Source organism: Pollachius pollachius (genome assembly GCF_949987615.1).
Source record: "Pollachius pollachius genome assembly, chromosome: 19".
Taxonomy (NCBI): Eukaryota; Metazoa; Chordata; class Actinopteri; order Gadiformes; family Gadidae; genus Pollachius; species Pollachius pollachius.
Window position 1 is genome coordinate 17,846,965 of NC_136952.1, and position 13,075 is coordinate 17,860,039.

A 13,075-nucleotide genomic window follows, 5' to 3' on the forward strand; every position below is an offset into this window, starting at 1 on the left:
AGCGTGCTATTGGCTGTAATAGCTGTCACTCCTTTGCAAATACCCGTACAGCGGAAACGTTGATGAAAGTTGATTCAGAAACTTAATTATAACAAATAATTTGACTATCTTATAAACTAGATATTAACAATTATGTCAAGTTATTTATCATTTCTAAATATTTGTGTTCACCATTGTCACCGTAGTTAGTCATAACATCACACATTGTGCGCCAGCTATGTCCGGACGCTTTAACACTCACTACAACTCAATTATATTAAAGTGTTTATGTATTACATGTTGATTTAGAAATCTGACCCTAAGAACAAATTTGTTTAGAAAAATGTTACCCACAATTTGCAATACAGAGATACTAACGTGATGATGAACCATTTGCTCTGCCGATTGAAGTTACATTTTTGTAAACCACAATTTGCCGTCACTTCTATGGCTATACAGGTTATTTCTTAGTAGGTTATGCTCGTTATAACTTGAAGAACAACAGCCAGCAAATCATCTACAGCCAGAGTATTAAACGCATTGTGAGCCATGTGGTTAAGGAGTGGACCCTTGTAATGTGGATGCTGGTGGGACTGGGTGGTAAACAAACAGGCTGCCACACCATCAGCTGCACAACGTCGGCCCACTTTTAGATTAAGGTCCGGGTGGAATGATAGTTTGCCTAAGAGACAGGATATTCTCCTAGATGCCAATCCTGTGTCCAATATTCAAGTTGGTAGCCTATACTGTGTTAAATGCATCGGTTCCTGGTGTCAGTATGACTCTTATAAACGTAGGCTTATAAACCGAGTGCTAAAGGAAGTTGGGTTAGTGTGTGATTAAGATCAATGTGTGATTTAAGATCAATAAATTGGCTCTTTGGCTAAGAAAGACTCGATCTCCTGAACTGCATGAGATAGGTGAAGAATGGATCCGACTAGTCTAATAAAGGCCTCACTGGACTCCACGGTGGTTGCAGATAGAATATCAGCCTTTGAACTCTAGATCAAAAATAATAGTACTATTCTTAAACGAATGATCAACGAATGATCAAATTGGATCTGTTGATATTGTAGAAGAACATATCTGACTACTGATCCATTCGGAATACTCAAACACTGTATTTTGTTTGCAAAAAGCTAGAACATTCAATGTAATATCGACCAATATTGCCAAACACTATCACTGCATTATAAACTAAATACTGTTAGATATGAATAGGCCTAGCATAGGGAAATTATGATTATCATGGATTTAGTAAAGTAGATACTGCTACTCCAATAATTTATTAGGGTGTAGGCTTTCTGTGATTTATCTAGGAGATATATTAAACTGTATCACAATGCAGGCCAGTGAGTTGGCCTGGGCGACTTTATCATCTGTAGTCTACATTAATTATGGACATTTGGGTGCAAACATCAATACAGTAGCTTTGAGCAAAGCTGAAAACGATCTTGTTTATGTTCATGATAAGATATGACATGAAGACCCATTCATGTAAATGAAGCCAGATGGGGAATTCAGAATTAGATCACGACCTTGTTACACGGGCCCTGTATTAATTTTAACAGATACATTTGCTATTCAATCCTGTATTTAATTATTCACCATGCACGTTTAAGCCATTTTGGAGACACAAATCTGTAAGCACAGATATAGTAGGCCCATATACATGCATCAGTGATTGGACCAATGGTGTAGGCATTTATACGTAATCTTCCCCCGTCCCCCCATACAACGTAGCATAGAGCACTCATTGATGTTGTTGATATAGGCTCAGTTATGTCCATCAGTAGGCATGCCAGTCTCTTCTGTTCAAGTACAGATTACCAGTATTCTGTAGCAAGCTCAACCATCGATATTATTATGATCCCCATCCCAACAGACTTGATTCTAATATTAATTGTATTGTTTATGCTCATCCTAACTACATATTTTATCTGTGGATCTTCTGAGTTTAATTTAGCCTGTAAATTGTCATTTCTGCTTCATTAAATTGTGCATTAACTATTAAATTGTGCAAAACATACTCCTGGTATAGTTACACAGAATGACCGCTCGATGGCGCTGTAGTGTCATACTAGACCGCGGCTGACAGGTGTGTTGACGAACACAGTCACACGAAGAACACAGTTCCTGATAACATTCACACATGCTTCATGTTCCGCTGACATTTCCGCCTGTTTCTTTTTCAAAGCTGTAGATTTTATCACTGCATACTGATGGCCTTCTTAGAATCAGTCGCTATGATGCTAGTCAGGTATAGGCGTAGGCTTAAATACCATTATGTTAAGAAAGGTTATGAAATACCACAACTTTACTGATGTAACATGCCACAAAGCTATATCTCCACTCTGATTTATTAAGTAATAATAGGATGATTTAGTAAGGTGAAATAATAATATTTCCCCTGACCTGTGTGGTTTTATGAATTTATTTTGGCAGTTATTTTCTAATTTCTAATACTCTGTGAATATATATATATAAATTTCTACTGTAATGTAGCATGCCTAGCTTTTTCTGCAACACCATCGTCTCCTGTCTGTAATTAATAGTTCTCCTTTGACCTATACCGCTATAGTTTAGTTAAGTGACCTAGGCCTATTAGGCTTTAGCAAAGTTGCCTATAATTCCATAATTTGGAATGGCGCAATACTTCTCTGAGGTCATTAAAAAACGTGAAAGTTTGACTCTTTTTTCCTGAAACAGATCTCCACTCCTGAACTTGAGTGTCGATCCCGAGATATCTCCCAGGGTGCTCTGGGGTGTCGTTAGGCAGCTGCACCCTGCGTGAGGCCGGCCAGCAGAGTGGGGTGCTGGAGGAGAGCAGAGAGGAGCTGAACTACCAGCGCTCCGCTCTGGGAGGCCCACACCGATCTGAATAACACCACCACGCCATCTCAAAAGACATCCCCTGTGTCCCTGACCCCCCTGGATGGTCACCTCCCAAACTCTTTCCACGTTTGGACCCTCATAACCACCACGCACATCACCGCTACCCACCCGTAGAAAAAAACAGCTGTTTGACTGAATGTTGGCTGAATGTGTGTCTCTTTTTTCCACTTCACTAACAATGCAGCATTATTATCATTGTTGTATTTCTTTTATGTATGACCCAGATACTGTAGCACCACTTAAACACAAGCGCACACATGGATTCGTGGCAATATGAAAGTAGGCTAACTATTCTTCTGTCGGTGTGTGGCACAGCTGTTGGTGATTGGTCGGCTCAGACCAAACTGTTCCTTTGAAGCTTGGTTTCAGTTCTTCGGCTCCACACAGAAGGGACTAGAAAGAGGTTCATGTACAGTTGTTTAATTCCTACCTGGTGTTGGTTCACCAACCAGGACCTTAACACGCCACACAGTTATTACGCAGAGGATAACTTTAGGCTTTAATACACAACTGTACATATTTAACAATAACCGTCACATATACCTGGAGAGGGGTGGTTTAACATTGATTTGGTGGTGAGGTAAACATGAGCGCTGTATAGAATGCGTGACGATAATGTTGTGAATAATAGCAGTGAAGGGGTTCAGTACATGTTGGCACATCAGGAATGTGGTGCTTCAGGGCTTCTCTGGGAGCGGACCTCTGCCAGTGGTATTGGACATCCATACGTATGAAGACTATTCTCTACAGTCACAGCTAAGATATAGGATATTATACAAACCAGCCGGCAACATTTACAGCAATCTGAAAAGCCTTCAAATCCACAGTTTACAATGTTGTCATTTCTTCAGGTGAACGGAGCTGCGGGATATAGGTACAATGTCCCAGACCTAGCGGGATAGAGGGTAGAGGGAGTATAGGGTACAGTATACAGGGTAAAGGTGCTACAGTTGACCGGGTACACATGATATAGAGTTCATTGGGTACAGGCGGAATGTGTAAATCCTGGCTGGTCGAGGTGTAATCGAGTCAAGGGCTCCACAGGGCAGAACACCGCACCAAGGGACCTCATCAGTGTGAAGGAATACTGCAGTACTACTTACTGCTAAAGAAGTGCTGCTATATATATATATATATATATATATATATATATATATATATATATAATAATAATAACCAAATATATAGATATAATAATGACTGAGTGATAGGACATTTAAATGAGTGCAGTGGTCCAGTTGATCTCCGATCTCTGCAATAAACGATCACAAATAATACAGCGCAAGCAATAATATTAACAGAATATACAGCAGAAACATAACGAACAAAGATATTCATATGTAGTAGTAGCTGTAGTAGTAGTAGTAGTAGCAGTAGCAGTAGTCATCGTCTCTCGAGAGTCTTTATGGTCTCTAGCCTAGCAGTCTCTCTGGGACTGGATCAGAGCTCCCTTCAGGTGATAGAGAGACCACCACACTTAGTCTCTCTTGGGGTCTCTCTCTCATAGCGACGTGGACTGCTTGATGCTGTGGAAGCTGACCCTGGAGGGGGAGGTGGGGATGGAGATGGCCTGGGTCATCCTCGCCCGGATGGAGTGTTGCTCCTGCCAACGATGGAACCTCTTCCTCACCGCCGACCTCACCTGTCACACACAACCAATAGGAATCACACCTCACCTGTCACACACAACCAATAGGAATAAGTCCTCACCTGTCACACACAACCAATAGGAATCAGACCTCACCTGTCACACACAACCAATAGGAATCTAGTTTTGCAGAGCCAGCCTTTCTATATGCAATGCAAGTAACAAATAGCGGCAGGTGTCTAATCACCATACACTCATAGTAGTACTCTGTTCATTCAACTAAACTGAGCAATCTAATAAGAGCCAGAGATAGCTTTGAAACCTTATAAGATCAAAAGTTTGTTTTGTTCTACTGTGGTGAAGCCTAAAGCTGCTGTTGGTAAGATCTTAGAGATTGAAACAGAGAACAGAAAGGAGCAAAGATTTTGAAACCAAAAGACGTCCTTTAAGCACCTGTGTTTGGCAAGATTGATTCCCTGAAACAATCAGGGGAAAGATGCTCTGATTGGTCAGGAATTAACCAAGACCGGTCTAAAATACATTGCCTTATGCAGAGGCAGGAGTGCAGTGGACTCCGAACAGATTTTCTCACAAAGACTTTCAGTCAGCTAACTGGTGGCTATGGCATCTCTTACAAATTCCACTAAAATGATAGCTCTTGAATCTTACCAACAGCACCTTTGAGAAAAACACATAATTTACCATTCTGTTGCACCTTTCATACATCGATCTGACACTTCTATCATCAATCATTTAAAGGCCATCTTCGGCCTCCCAAACACATCAGCATGTGTAAATGGTAAATGTCTGGGTTTATCTCTGCTGGTGTAGCAGACATATTTCACCAAAATGCTTGCAGCACTGTCACACGCCATTCCAGCCTCTACAATGAATTCTGGGATGGGGCTTGGGAATATCAATTCATATGTAAAAGATGTAAATCCACTTACCTCACTGTTCAGAAAGCAGTAAAACACAGACACGAAGAAGCCCTGAGAGAAGGAGAGACAGAAAGTGAGAGAGATAGAAAGAGAGAGAGAACCATCAAAGGGAGGTCCTTTAAATGACTAACTACCCTGGCTCTATTTCATACTGAGGGAGGACTGGATGATGCGGCTGCTGTGTGTTTCGTTCGACTTCAGAACCTTGGTAACCTCTTGAAGACCTAGAGGTTCATAGCTCTTGGAATGCCTCACCTGGAAGGACTCCAAGAAGGAGTTAAAGTATATGAAGACGATCTGAGAGACCTCATCTTCTCCTGGGTTGACGAAGAACAGCATGTAGGTGATCCCCAGCAGGGGCAGCAGGACCAGCGTCGCTTTCACCGCTTTCCTGAAGACATGACATCACAGTCACCGAAGGCCCAAGGACCCGAGCCAGAACCCTACGACAAACCAGAACGCATCTACAGACCAGAACCCACCTACAGACCAGAACCCACCTACAAACCAGAACGCAAAGACCAGACCAGAACCCACAGACCAGAACCCATCTACAGACCAGAACCCACCTACAGACCAGAACCCACCTACAAACCAGAACGCAAAGACCAGACCAGAACCCACAGACCAGAACCCACCTACAGACCAGGAGCCACCTACAGCCCAGAACCCACAGACCAGACCAGAACCCACCTACAGACCAGAACCCACCTACAGACCAGAACCCACCTACAGACCAGAACCCACCTACAAACCAGAACGCAAAGACCAGACCAGAACCCACAGACCAGAACCCATCTACAGACCAGAACCCACCTACAGACCAGAACCCACCTACAAACCAGAACGCAAAGACCAGACCAGAACCCACAGACCAGAACCCACCTACAGACCAGGAGCCACCTACAGCCCAGAACCCACAGACCAGACCAGAACCCACCTACAGACCAGAACCCACCTACAGACCAGAACCCACCTACAGACCAGAACCCACCTACAAACCAGAACGCAAAGACCAGACCAGAACCCACAGACCAGAACCCACCTACAGACCAGAACCCACAGACCAGACAAGAACCCACCTACAGACCAGAACCCACCTACAAACCAGAACGAAAAGACCAGACCAGAACCCACAGACCAGAACCCACCTACAGACCAGGAGCCACCTACAGCCCAGAACCCACAGACCAGACCAGAACCCACCTACAGACCAGAACCCACCTACAGACCAGAACCCACCTACAAACCAGAACGCAAAGACCAGACCAGAACCCACAGACCAGAACCCACCTACAGACCAGAACCCACAGACCAGACAAGAACCCACCTACAGACCAGAACCCACCTACAGACCAGAACCCACCTACAAACCAGAAGGCATAGACCAGACCAGAACCCACAAACCAGAACCCACCTACAGACCAGAACCCCACCTACAGACCAGAACCCACAGACCAGACAAGAACCCACCTACAGACCAGATACCACCTACAGACCAGAACCTACCTACAAACCAGAACGCACAGACCAGACCAGAACCCACAGACCAGAACCCACCTACAGACCAGAACCCACAGACCAGAACCACACCACACCCACAGACCAGACCAGAACCACAGCACGGTGAGATCAGAGCAGAACAGAGCAGAACAGAACACACACACACACACACACACACACACACACACACACACACACACACACACACACGCAGACACACACACACACACACACACACACACACACAGACTCAGACACACACAGACACATACACACAGACACAGACTCAGACACACACAGACACATACACACAGACACACACACAGACACAGACGGACACAGACAGACACAACAGCACCACATACCAAATCAGACCATAACAGAGAGCACGGAACCAAGGGTGACGGTTTAAAGCCATTGAAGCGATATTACTGTACAGTGTAAACCATACGTTACAGTAAATAGTTGTATACACTTCTACATTGAGCACGCTGAAAGTGCACCTGTACTGGTAGGTTAGTAGTGTCCTGTTAGGTTAGTAGTGAACCTGTACTGGTAGGTTAGTAGTGTCCTGTTAGGTTAGTAGTGAACCTGTACTGGTAGGTTAGTAGTGTCCTGTTAGGTTAGTAGTGAACCTGTACTGGTAGGTTAGTAGTGTCCTGTTAGGTTAGTAGTGAACCTGTACTGGTAGGTTAGTGGTGTCCCTGGACTGGTAGGTTAGTGGTGTCCCTGTACTGGTAGGTTAGTGGTGTACCTGTACTGGTAGGTTAGTAGTGTCCCTGTACTGGTAGGTTAGTAGTGTCCCTGTACTGGTAGGTTAGTGGTGTCCCTGGACTGGTAGGTTAGTAGTGTCCCTGTACTGGTAGGTTAGTAGTGTCCCTGTACTGGTAGGTTAGTGGTGTCCCAGGACTGGTAGGTTAGAAGTGTCCCTGGACTGGTAGGTTAGTAGTGTCCCTGTACTGGTAGGTTAGTAGTGTCCCTGTACTGGTAGGTTAGTGGTGTCCCTGGACTGGTAGGTTAGTAGTGTCCCTGTACTGGTAGGTTAGTAGTGTCCCTGTACTGGTAGGTTAGTGGTGTCCCAGGACTGGTAGGTTAGAAGTGTCCCTGGACTGGTAGGTTAGAAGTGTCCCTGGACTGGTAGGTTAGTAGTGTCCCTGTACTGGTAGGTTAGTAGTGTCCCCATACAGGAAGGTTAGTAGTGAACCTGTACTGGTAGGTTAGTGGTGTCCCTGTACTGGTAGGTTAGTAGTGTCCCTGTACTGGTAGGTTAGTGGTGTCGCTGGACTGGTAGGTTAGTAGTGTCCCTGTACTGGTAGGTTAGTAGTGTCCCTGGACTGGTAGGTTAGTAGTGTCCCTGGACTGGTAGGTTAGTAGTGTCCCTGTACTGGTAGGTTAGTGGTGTCCCTGGACTGGTAGGTTAGTAGTGTCCCTGTACTGGTAGGTTAGTGGTGTCCCTGGACTGGTAGGTTAGTAGTGTCCCTGGACTGGTAGGTTAGTAGTGTCCCTGTACTGGTAGGTTAGTAGTGTCCCTGTACTAGTAGGTTAGTAGTGTCCCCATACAGGAAGGTTAGCAGTGTACCTGTACTGGTAGGCTAGCCGTGAACCTGTACTGGTAGGTTAGTAGTTAACTTGTACTGGTAGGTTAGTAGTGTCCCTGGACTGGTAGGTTAGTAGTGTCCCCATACAGGAAGGTTAGCCGTGAACCTGTACTGGTAGGTTAGTAGTTAACTTGTACTGGTAGGTTAGTAGTGTCCCCATACAGGAAGGTTAGCAGTGTACCTGTACTGGATTGTTTCTGATGTGGTAGAGGCTCGTAGTTTGGTCATGAGGATCCTGACGATGTTGAAGAGGAAGATGAAGTTAATCTGTGAGAACAAAAAAAGATCAAAGGATCACTCTGTTTGTCCTGAGCTTTGCCATCGTGGTCCCATGACTAGGTCTGACATGATTCGGTTTCTCCAGATTAATTTGTCTCGTGATCGCAGATGCTACAAAACTAACTAGCTCGTTAAGTTTGTGACCGAGGACGAACGTCCTGATACTACCACTAGTGTCCATTTAAGAAGAGGAAGAATGATGAAAGATGTGATATATAGTATCATTTATATTATTATTTGACCTCTTAAGAATTAAGAATGGTTAAAAAGGATTACATTTAGTTTTCATTAAACCAGAACTGCATGTGTGCACCTCCCCCAGTGGAAATGATATAACTTATAGTCTCTCTCTCTTGCTGTAATAAATATGACAAATAAAGGGTTGGACCAGTTGCTTTATGGCTGGAATCTATTTTATTAGGTGTACACAGGGCTATGTTTGAGCCTGGCTTTGTCATTCATGGCAGAAATATTTCAAGCTGTTAAGCAGCGGAATTCTAAACAGTGAAGTTTTCTTATTTTAGAGCAGGAGAATGTTGCGTAGCTTCAGCTTTAGTCGCTTCTCTGGCGTATCACACTCTGCATGCTTCTTTTATTAGATTGCCCAAATCCCGAGATGAATAATACTTTATGCATAATATAATAGACACCATTTGTTTGGGACGCTTTTGTCCCAAGCATCTCACAATCCCGTGAGTGTGTACATTTTTAGCATGCGTGTATCCCCGGCCCCTGGTTATTTTGAAGCATCCATAGAAGTTCAAATGGGGAATAAATAATAAATGTCCTATAATAAACAGTGCTGAAGAATGGCTGACTCTGCTCTCCAGAGCTTGCAGGGCACCTGGAGTGAACGAGGCCTTCCGCCAGCTGCTTTGGTCCACATCTTAACAACGTCACCCCAGACCCAGATTCAGGGAACGACAAAATAACACAGACTAATATTCCTCTATTGCTCCATCAGGAAATAAGTGATCATACCTTGAGTATGCTTACTGTATACTTGATTCATCCAGTCATTCATGTGGTCAGAAACAAACCAGAGATGTCACTGTTTGTGTCCCACTATATTGAAAGGGCAACGTGTACAATTAACCCTCCTGTCAGATTAGTCCCAAACAGAACAGCATATCATTAGAAAGTTGTGGTGTCCACTCCTATTACCAGAAAATATACCGTTTACCTCAGCAGCTATTCTTATTTTTCTGTATCTTTCTTTTTAATTTGGTATTTGTTATTTATTGTTATATTTCTTTACCTGTCTTATATATTAAAAAATTATTGTTGTGAATCAAAATGTCTGGATGAAATTTAAATGTTATTGTGCAATGTGCAATGATAATAAAGCGATTCAGATTCCGATTCCGATTCCTTTGGTCAACCACCCCCCCCCCGCCCCCCTCCCCCGCAAACGCATCACCCAACTGAACATAGCCTGAAGGTTCCTGTTGACAGTGAATTGGTGCTGTCTGTTGTCAATTTATCTCCTTCAAGTGGTGCGTTTAAAGCAGCCTCCCATTTTCCAGTGTACTCTGACATGATTGACTAAAGGTTAGATCAGCCCTCTGGGCAGCACTTCCCATCCTTCACCCTTCATCCAGGGCCAAATGGACCCTGCAGTGACGGCAACCCTAGAGGTGCAGAGTGGTACTACACAACGGAATGGCCTGGGTTAGCTGGGCTGGCTGCTAACTGTCTGCGGCACAATACATAGACTTCTTGGACACAACGGCAAAAGTGTTCTTCACATTCTGTTGATAATGATAGTAGTTTTTTTTTGAATGAATAATAATAATCTCACATATTGCATCTTTCATGGATAAGGGTTTTTAAATTTTTTTTTAAAATGGAGGCCAAGTTTTGATGAAGACAAGTGGGAAACAGGGTTCCCTTGTAATAATAATAATAATAATGGATTGAATTCATATAGTGCTTTTCTAGACACTCAAAGACGCTTTACAGTGAAGGGGGGACCTCACTCACCACCACCAGTGTGTAGCACCCACTTGGGTGATGCACGGCAGCCAATCTGCGCAAGAACGCTCACCACACACCAGCTTGAGGTGGAGAGTGAGGGAATTAATGAGTCAGCCAATTATACAGGAGGATGATTAGGGGGCCAGATTGAATGAGCCTGGTTGGGCCAGGGCACCGGGGAAACCCCTTCTCTTTGCAATAAGTGCCCTGGGATCTTTTATGACCTCAGTGAGTCAGGACCTCGGTTTTTTACGTCTCCACCGAAGGACGGCGCCTTCCACAGCACAGTGTCCCCGTCACTGCACCGGGGCATCGGGATTGATGTTAAGGCCAGAGGAAAGAGTGCCACCTATTGGCCGCCACCCGACGCACTCACAACCTATACGTGTGCGTATGATTTTAAATTTCATATTTTCATTGCCTTAATGTATTTTATAATTTTACTTCTATAATTGTACTTTTCTATTCTATATTCTGTATTACTATTTTCTATCATGAGCAGAATATTTGTGACAATAATTCCTCTCAGGATTAATAAAGGATTCTGAATCAGACTCTCTTACCACCAAAACCAGGATCATGGGTCCCTGGTAGATGTAGTCTGTGTAGACTCCGGCCCGCTTCCCAAACCAGCACCTGAAATCACATCATTACAGTTTAAATGTTTGGTACATGCCCCCCCCCCCCCCCCTTATCCAATCACTGTCATCCTCCACACAATTATCTTTTTAAAAAGCCTGCCATGTACTTGTCAGGCGTGGCCCATTAACGGGGGTCTGAACTTGTTTGTTAGCGGGGACAGGCAGGGCGCTGTGAGACTAATTGAGTGTGTTCTACTGCATATTGTTTAAATTAGCAGCACATGCTGTCCTGCAGAGCTGGTGATCAATCAAGATAACCACTAGAGCACTGCAGGGCTGCTGGGTGACGTGGTGGGGAGGGTAAACCACGGCTCTACAATGGATCGATGGAGGACCCTGACTTTGGCTTTTCATTGAGACCATGACCCTGGTGTGCCTTCCTGTTTTCCCGGGACACATCCAGCTACTCACTTTTCGTTGTCATAGTACAACTTCCCGATGGCCCACGCAACAATGATCGGGAAGGGAATGCCTGTGAGGGAGAAACAGAGGGAAAGGAAACATGATCCTGACATAGGAACAGCACTTTTTTTAGCGAAAGTAAAACACTTAGCAAACATGAAAAGCACAGCCTTTAATAGAAAGGCCACCGTAGCTACGGCCGTTGAAACCCCCTCCTGCCTCTCACCAATCTGTGGATGTACGCATCCTCCACACCAAGAGGGGCGGGGTCCACCATGAACACATCCTCCACACCAAGAGGGGCGGGGTCCACCATGAACACATCCTCCACACCAAGAGGGGCGGGGTCCACCATGAACACATCCTCCACACCAAGAGGGGCGGGGTCCACCATGAACACATCCTCCACACCAAGAGGGGCGGGGTCCACCATGAACACATCCTCCACACCAAGAGGGGCGGGGTCCACCATGAACACATCCTCCACACCAAGAGGGGCGGGGTCCACCATGAACACATCCTCCACACCAAGAGAGGCGGGGTCCACCATGAACACATCCTCCACACCAAGAGAGGCGGGGTCCACCATGAACACATCCTCCACACCAAGAGGGGCGGGGTCCACCATGAACACATCCTCCACACCAAGAGGGGCGGGGTCCACCATGAACACATCCTCCACACCAAGAGGGGCGGGGTCCACCATGAACACATCCTCCACACCAAGAGGGGCGGGGTCCACCATGAACACATCCTCCACACCAAGAGGGGCGGGGTCCACCATGAACACATCCTCCACACCAAGAGGGGCGGGGTCCACCATGAACACATCCTCCACACCAAGAGGGGCGGGGTCCACCATGAACACATCCTCCACACCAAGAGGGGCGGGGTCCACCATGAACACATCCTCCACACCAAGAGGGGCGGGGTCCACCATGAACGGTCATGACCAGCTCTTTGGCGAGCAGTGAAGGACTCGCTTGTCAAACTCAAGGACATGTCAGTACTGTCACCAGGACGAGTGGAGGATGGAACCAATGACCCTCCAGTCAAACCCAGGGGCCTGCTCTGCCTTTCCGAAGCCACTGCTATGAAAGCTCAGCGTTGGGAAAAGAGAGGTATCCAACAATAGTCATATCTCTGAAGGTCTGTCACGGTAATAGTGCTTTAGAAGCGGAATCCGCTACGGCGAGCCAGAACCCGTCACAGCCCAAGAGCTTTCTTTGGAACAGCCCCTTGGATGACGCTAATGCATCATGATGCTCCGTC

General features: G+C 45.3%; 1 protein-coding gene across 2 annotated transcripts in view; it reads right to left on the reverse strand.

The window, feature by feature from the left end:
* Positions 1-4,081: 4,081 nt before the first annotated feature.
* The window catches only part of LOC307090010 (corticotropin-releasing factor receptor 1-like), a gene marked incomplete at its 3' end in the record, with an annotated part of 56,969 nt that continues 47,975 nt past the window's right edge, over positions 4,082-13,075 (reverse strand). The window contains exons 9-14 of one of the 2 annotated variants that reach the window (XM_079756535.1): positions 11,813-11,873; positions 11,324-11,396; positions 8,686-8,771; positions 5,659-5,794; positions 5,413-5,454; positions 4,082-4,516 (exon numbers count right to left, since the gene is read on the reverse strand). In XM_079756535.1, coding sequence (XP_079612661.1) covers positions 4,376-4,516; positions 5,413-5,454; positions 5,659-5,794; positions 8,686-8,771; positions 11,324-11,396; positions 11,813-11,873 — 539 coding nt within the window. Of the gene's footprint in view, positions 4,517-5,211; positions 5,455-5,658; positions 5,795-8,685; positions 8,772-11,323; positions 11,397-11,812; positions 11,874-13,075 lie in introns of those variants that run through there. The other variant, XM_079756534.1, reaches the window with a different exon arrangement.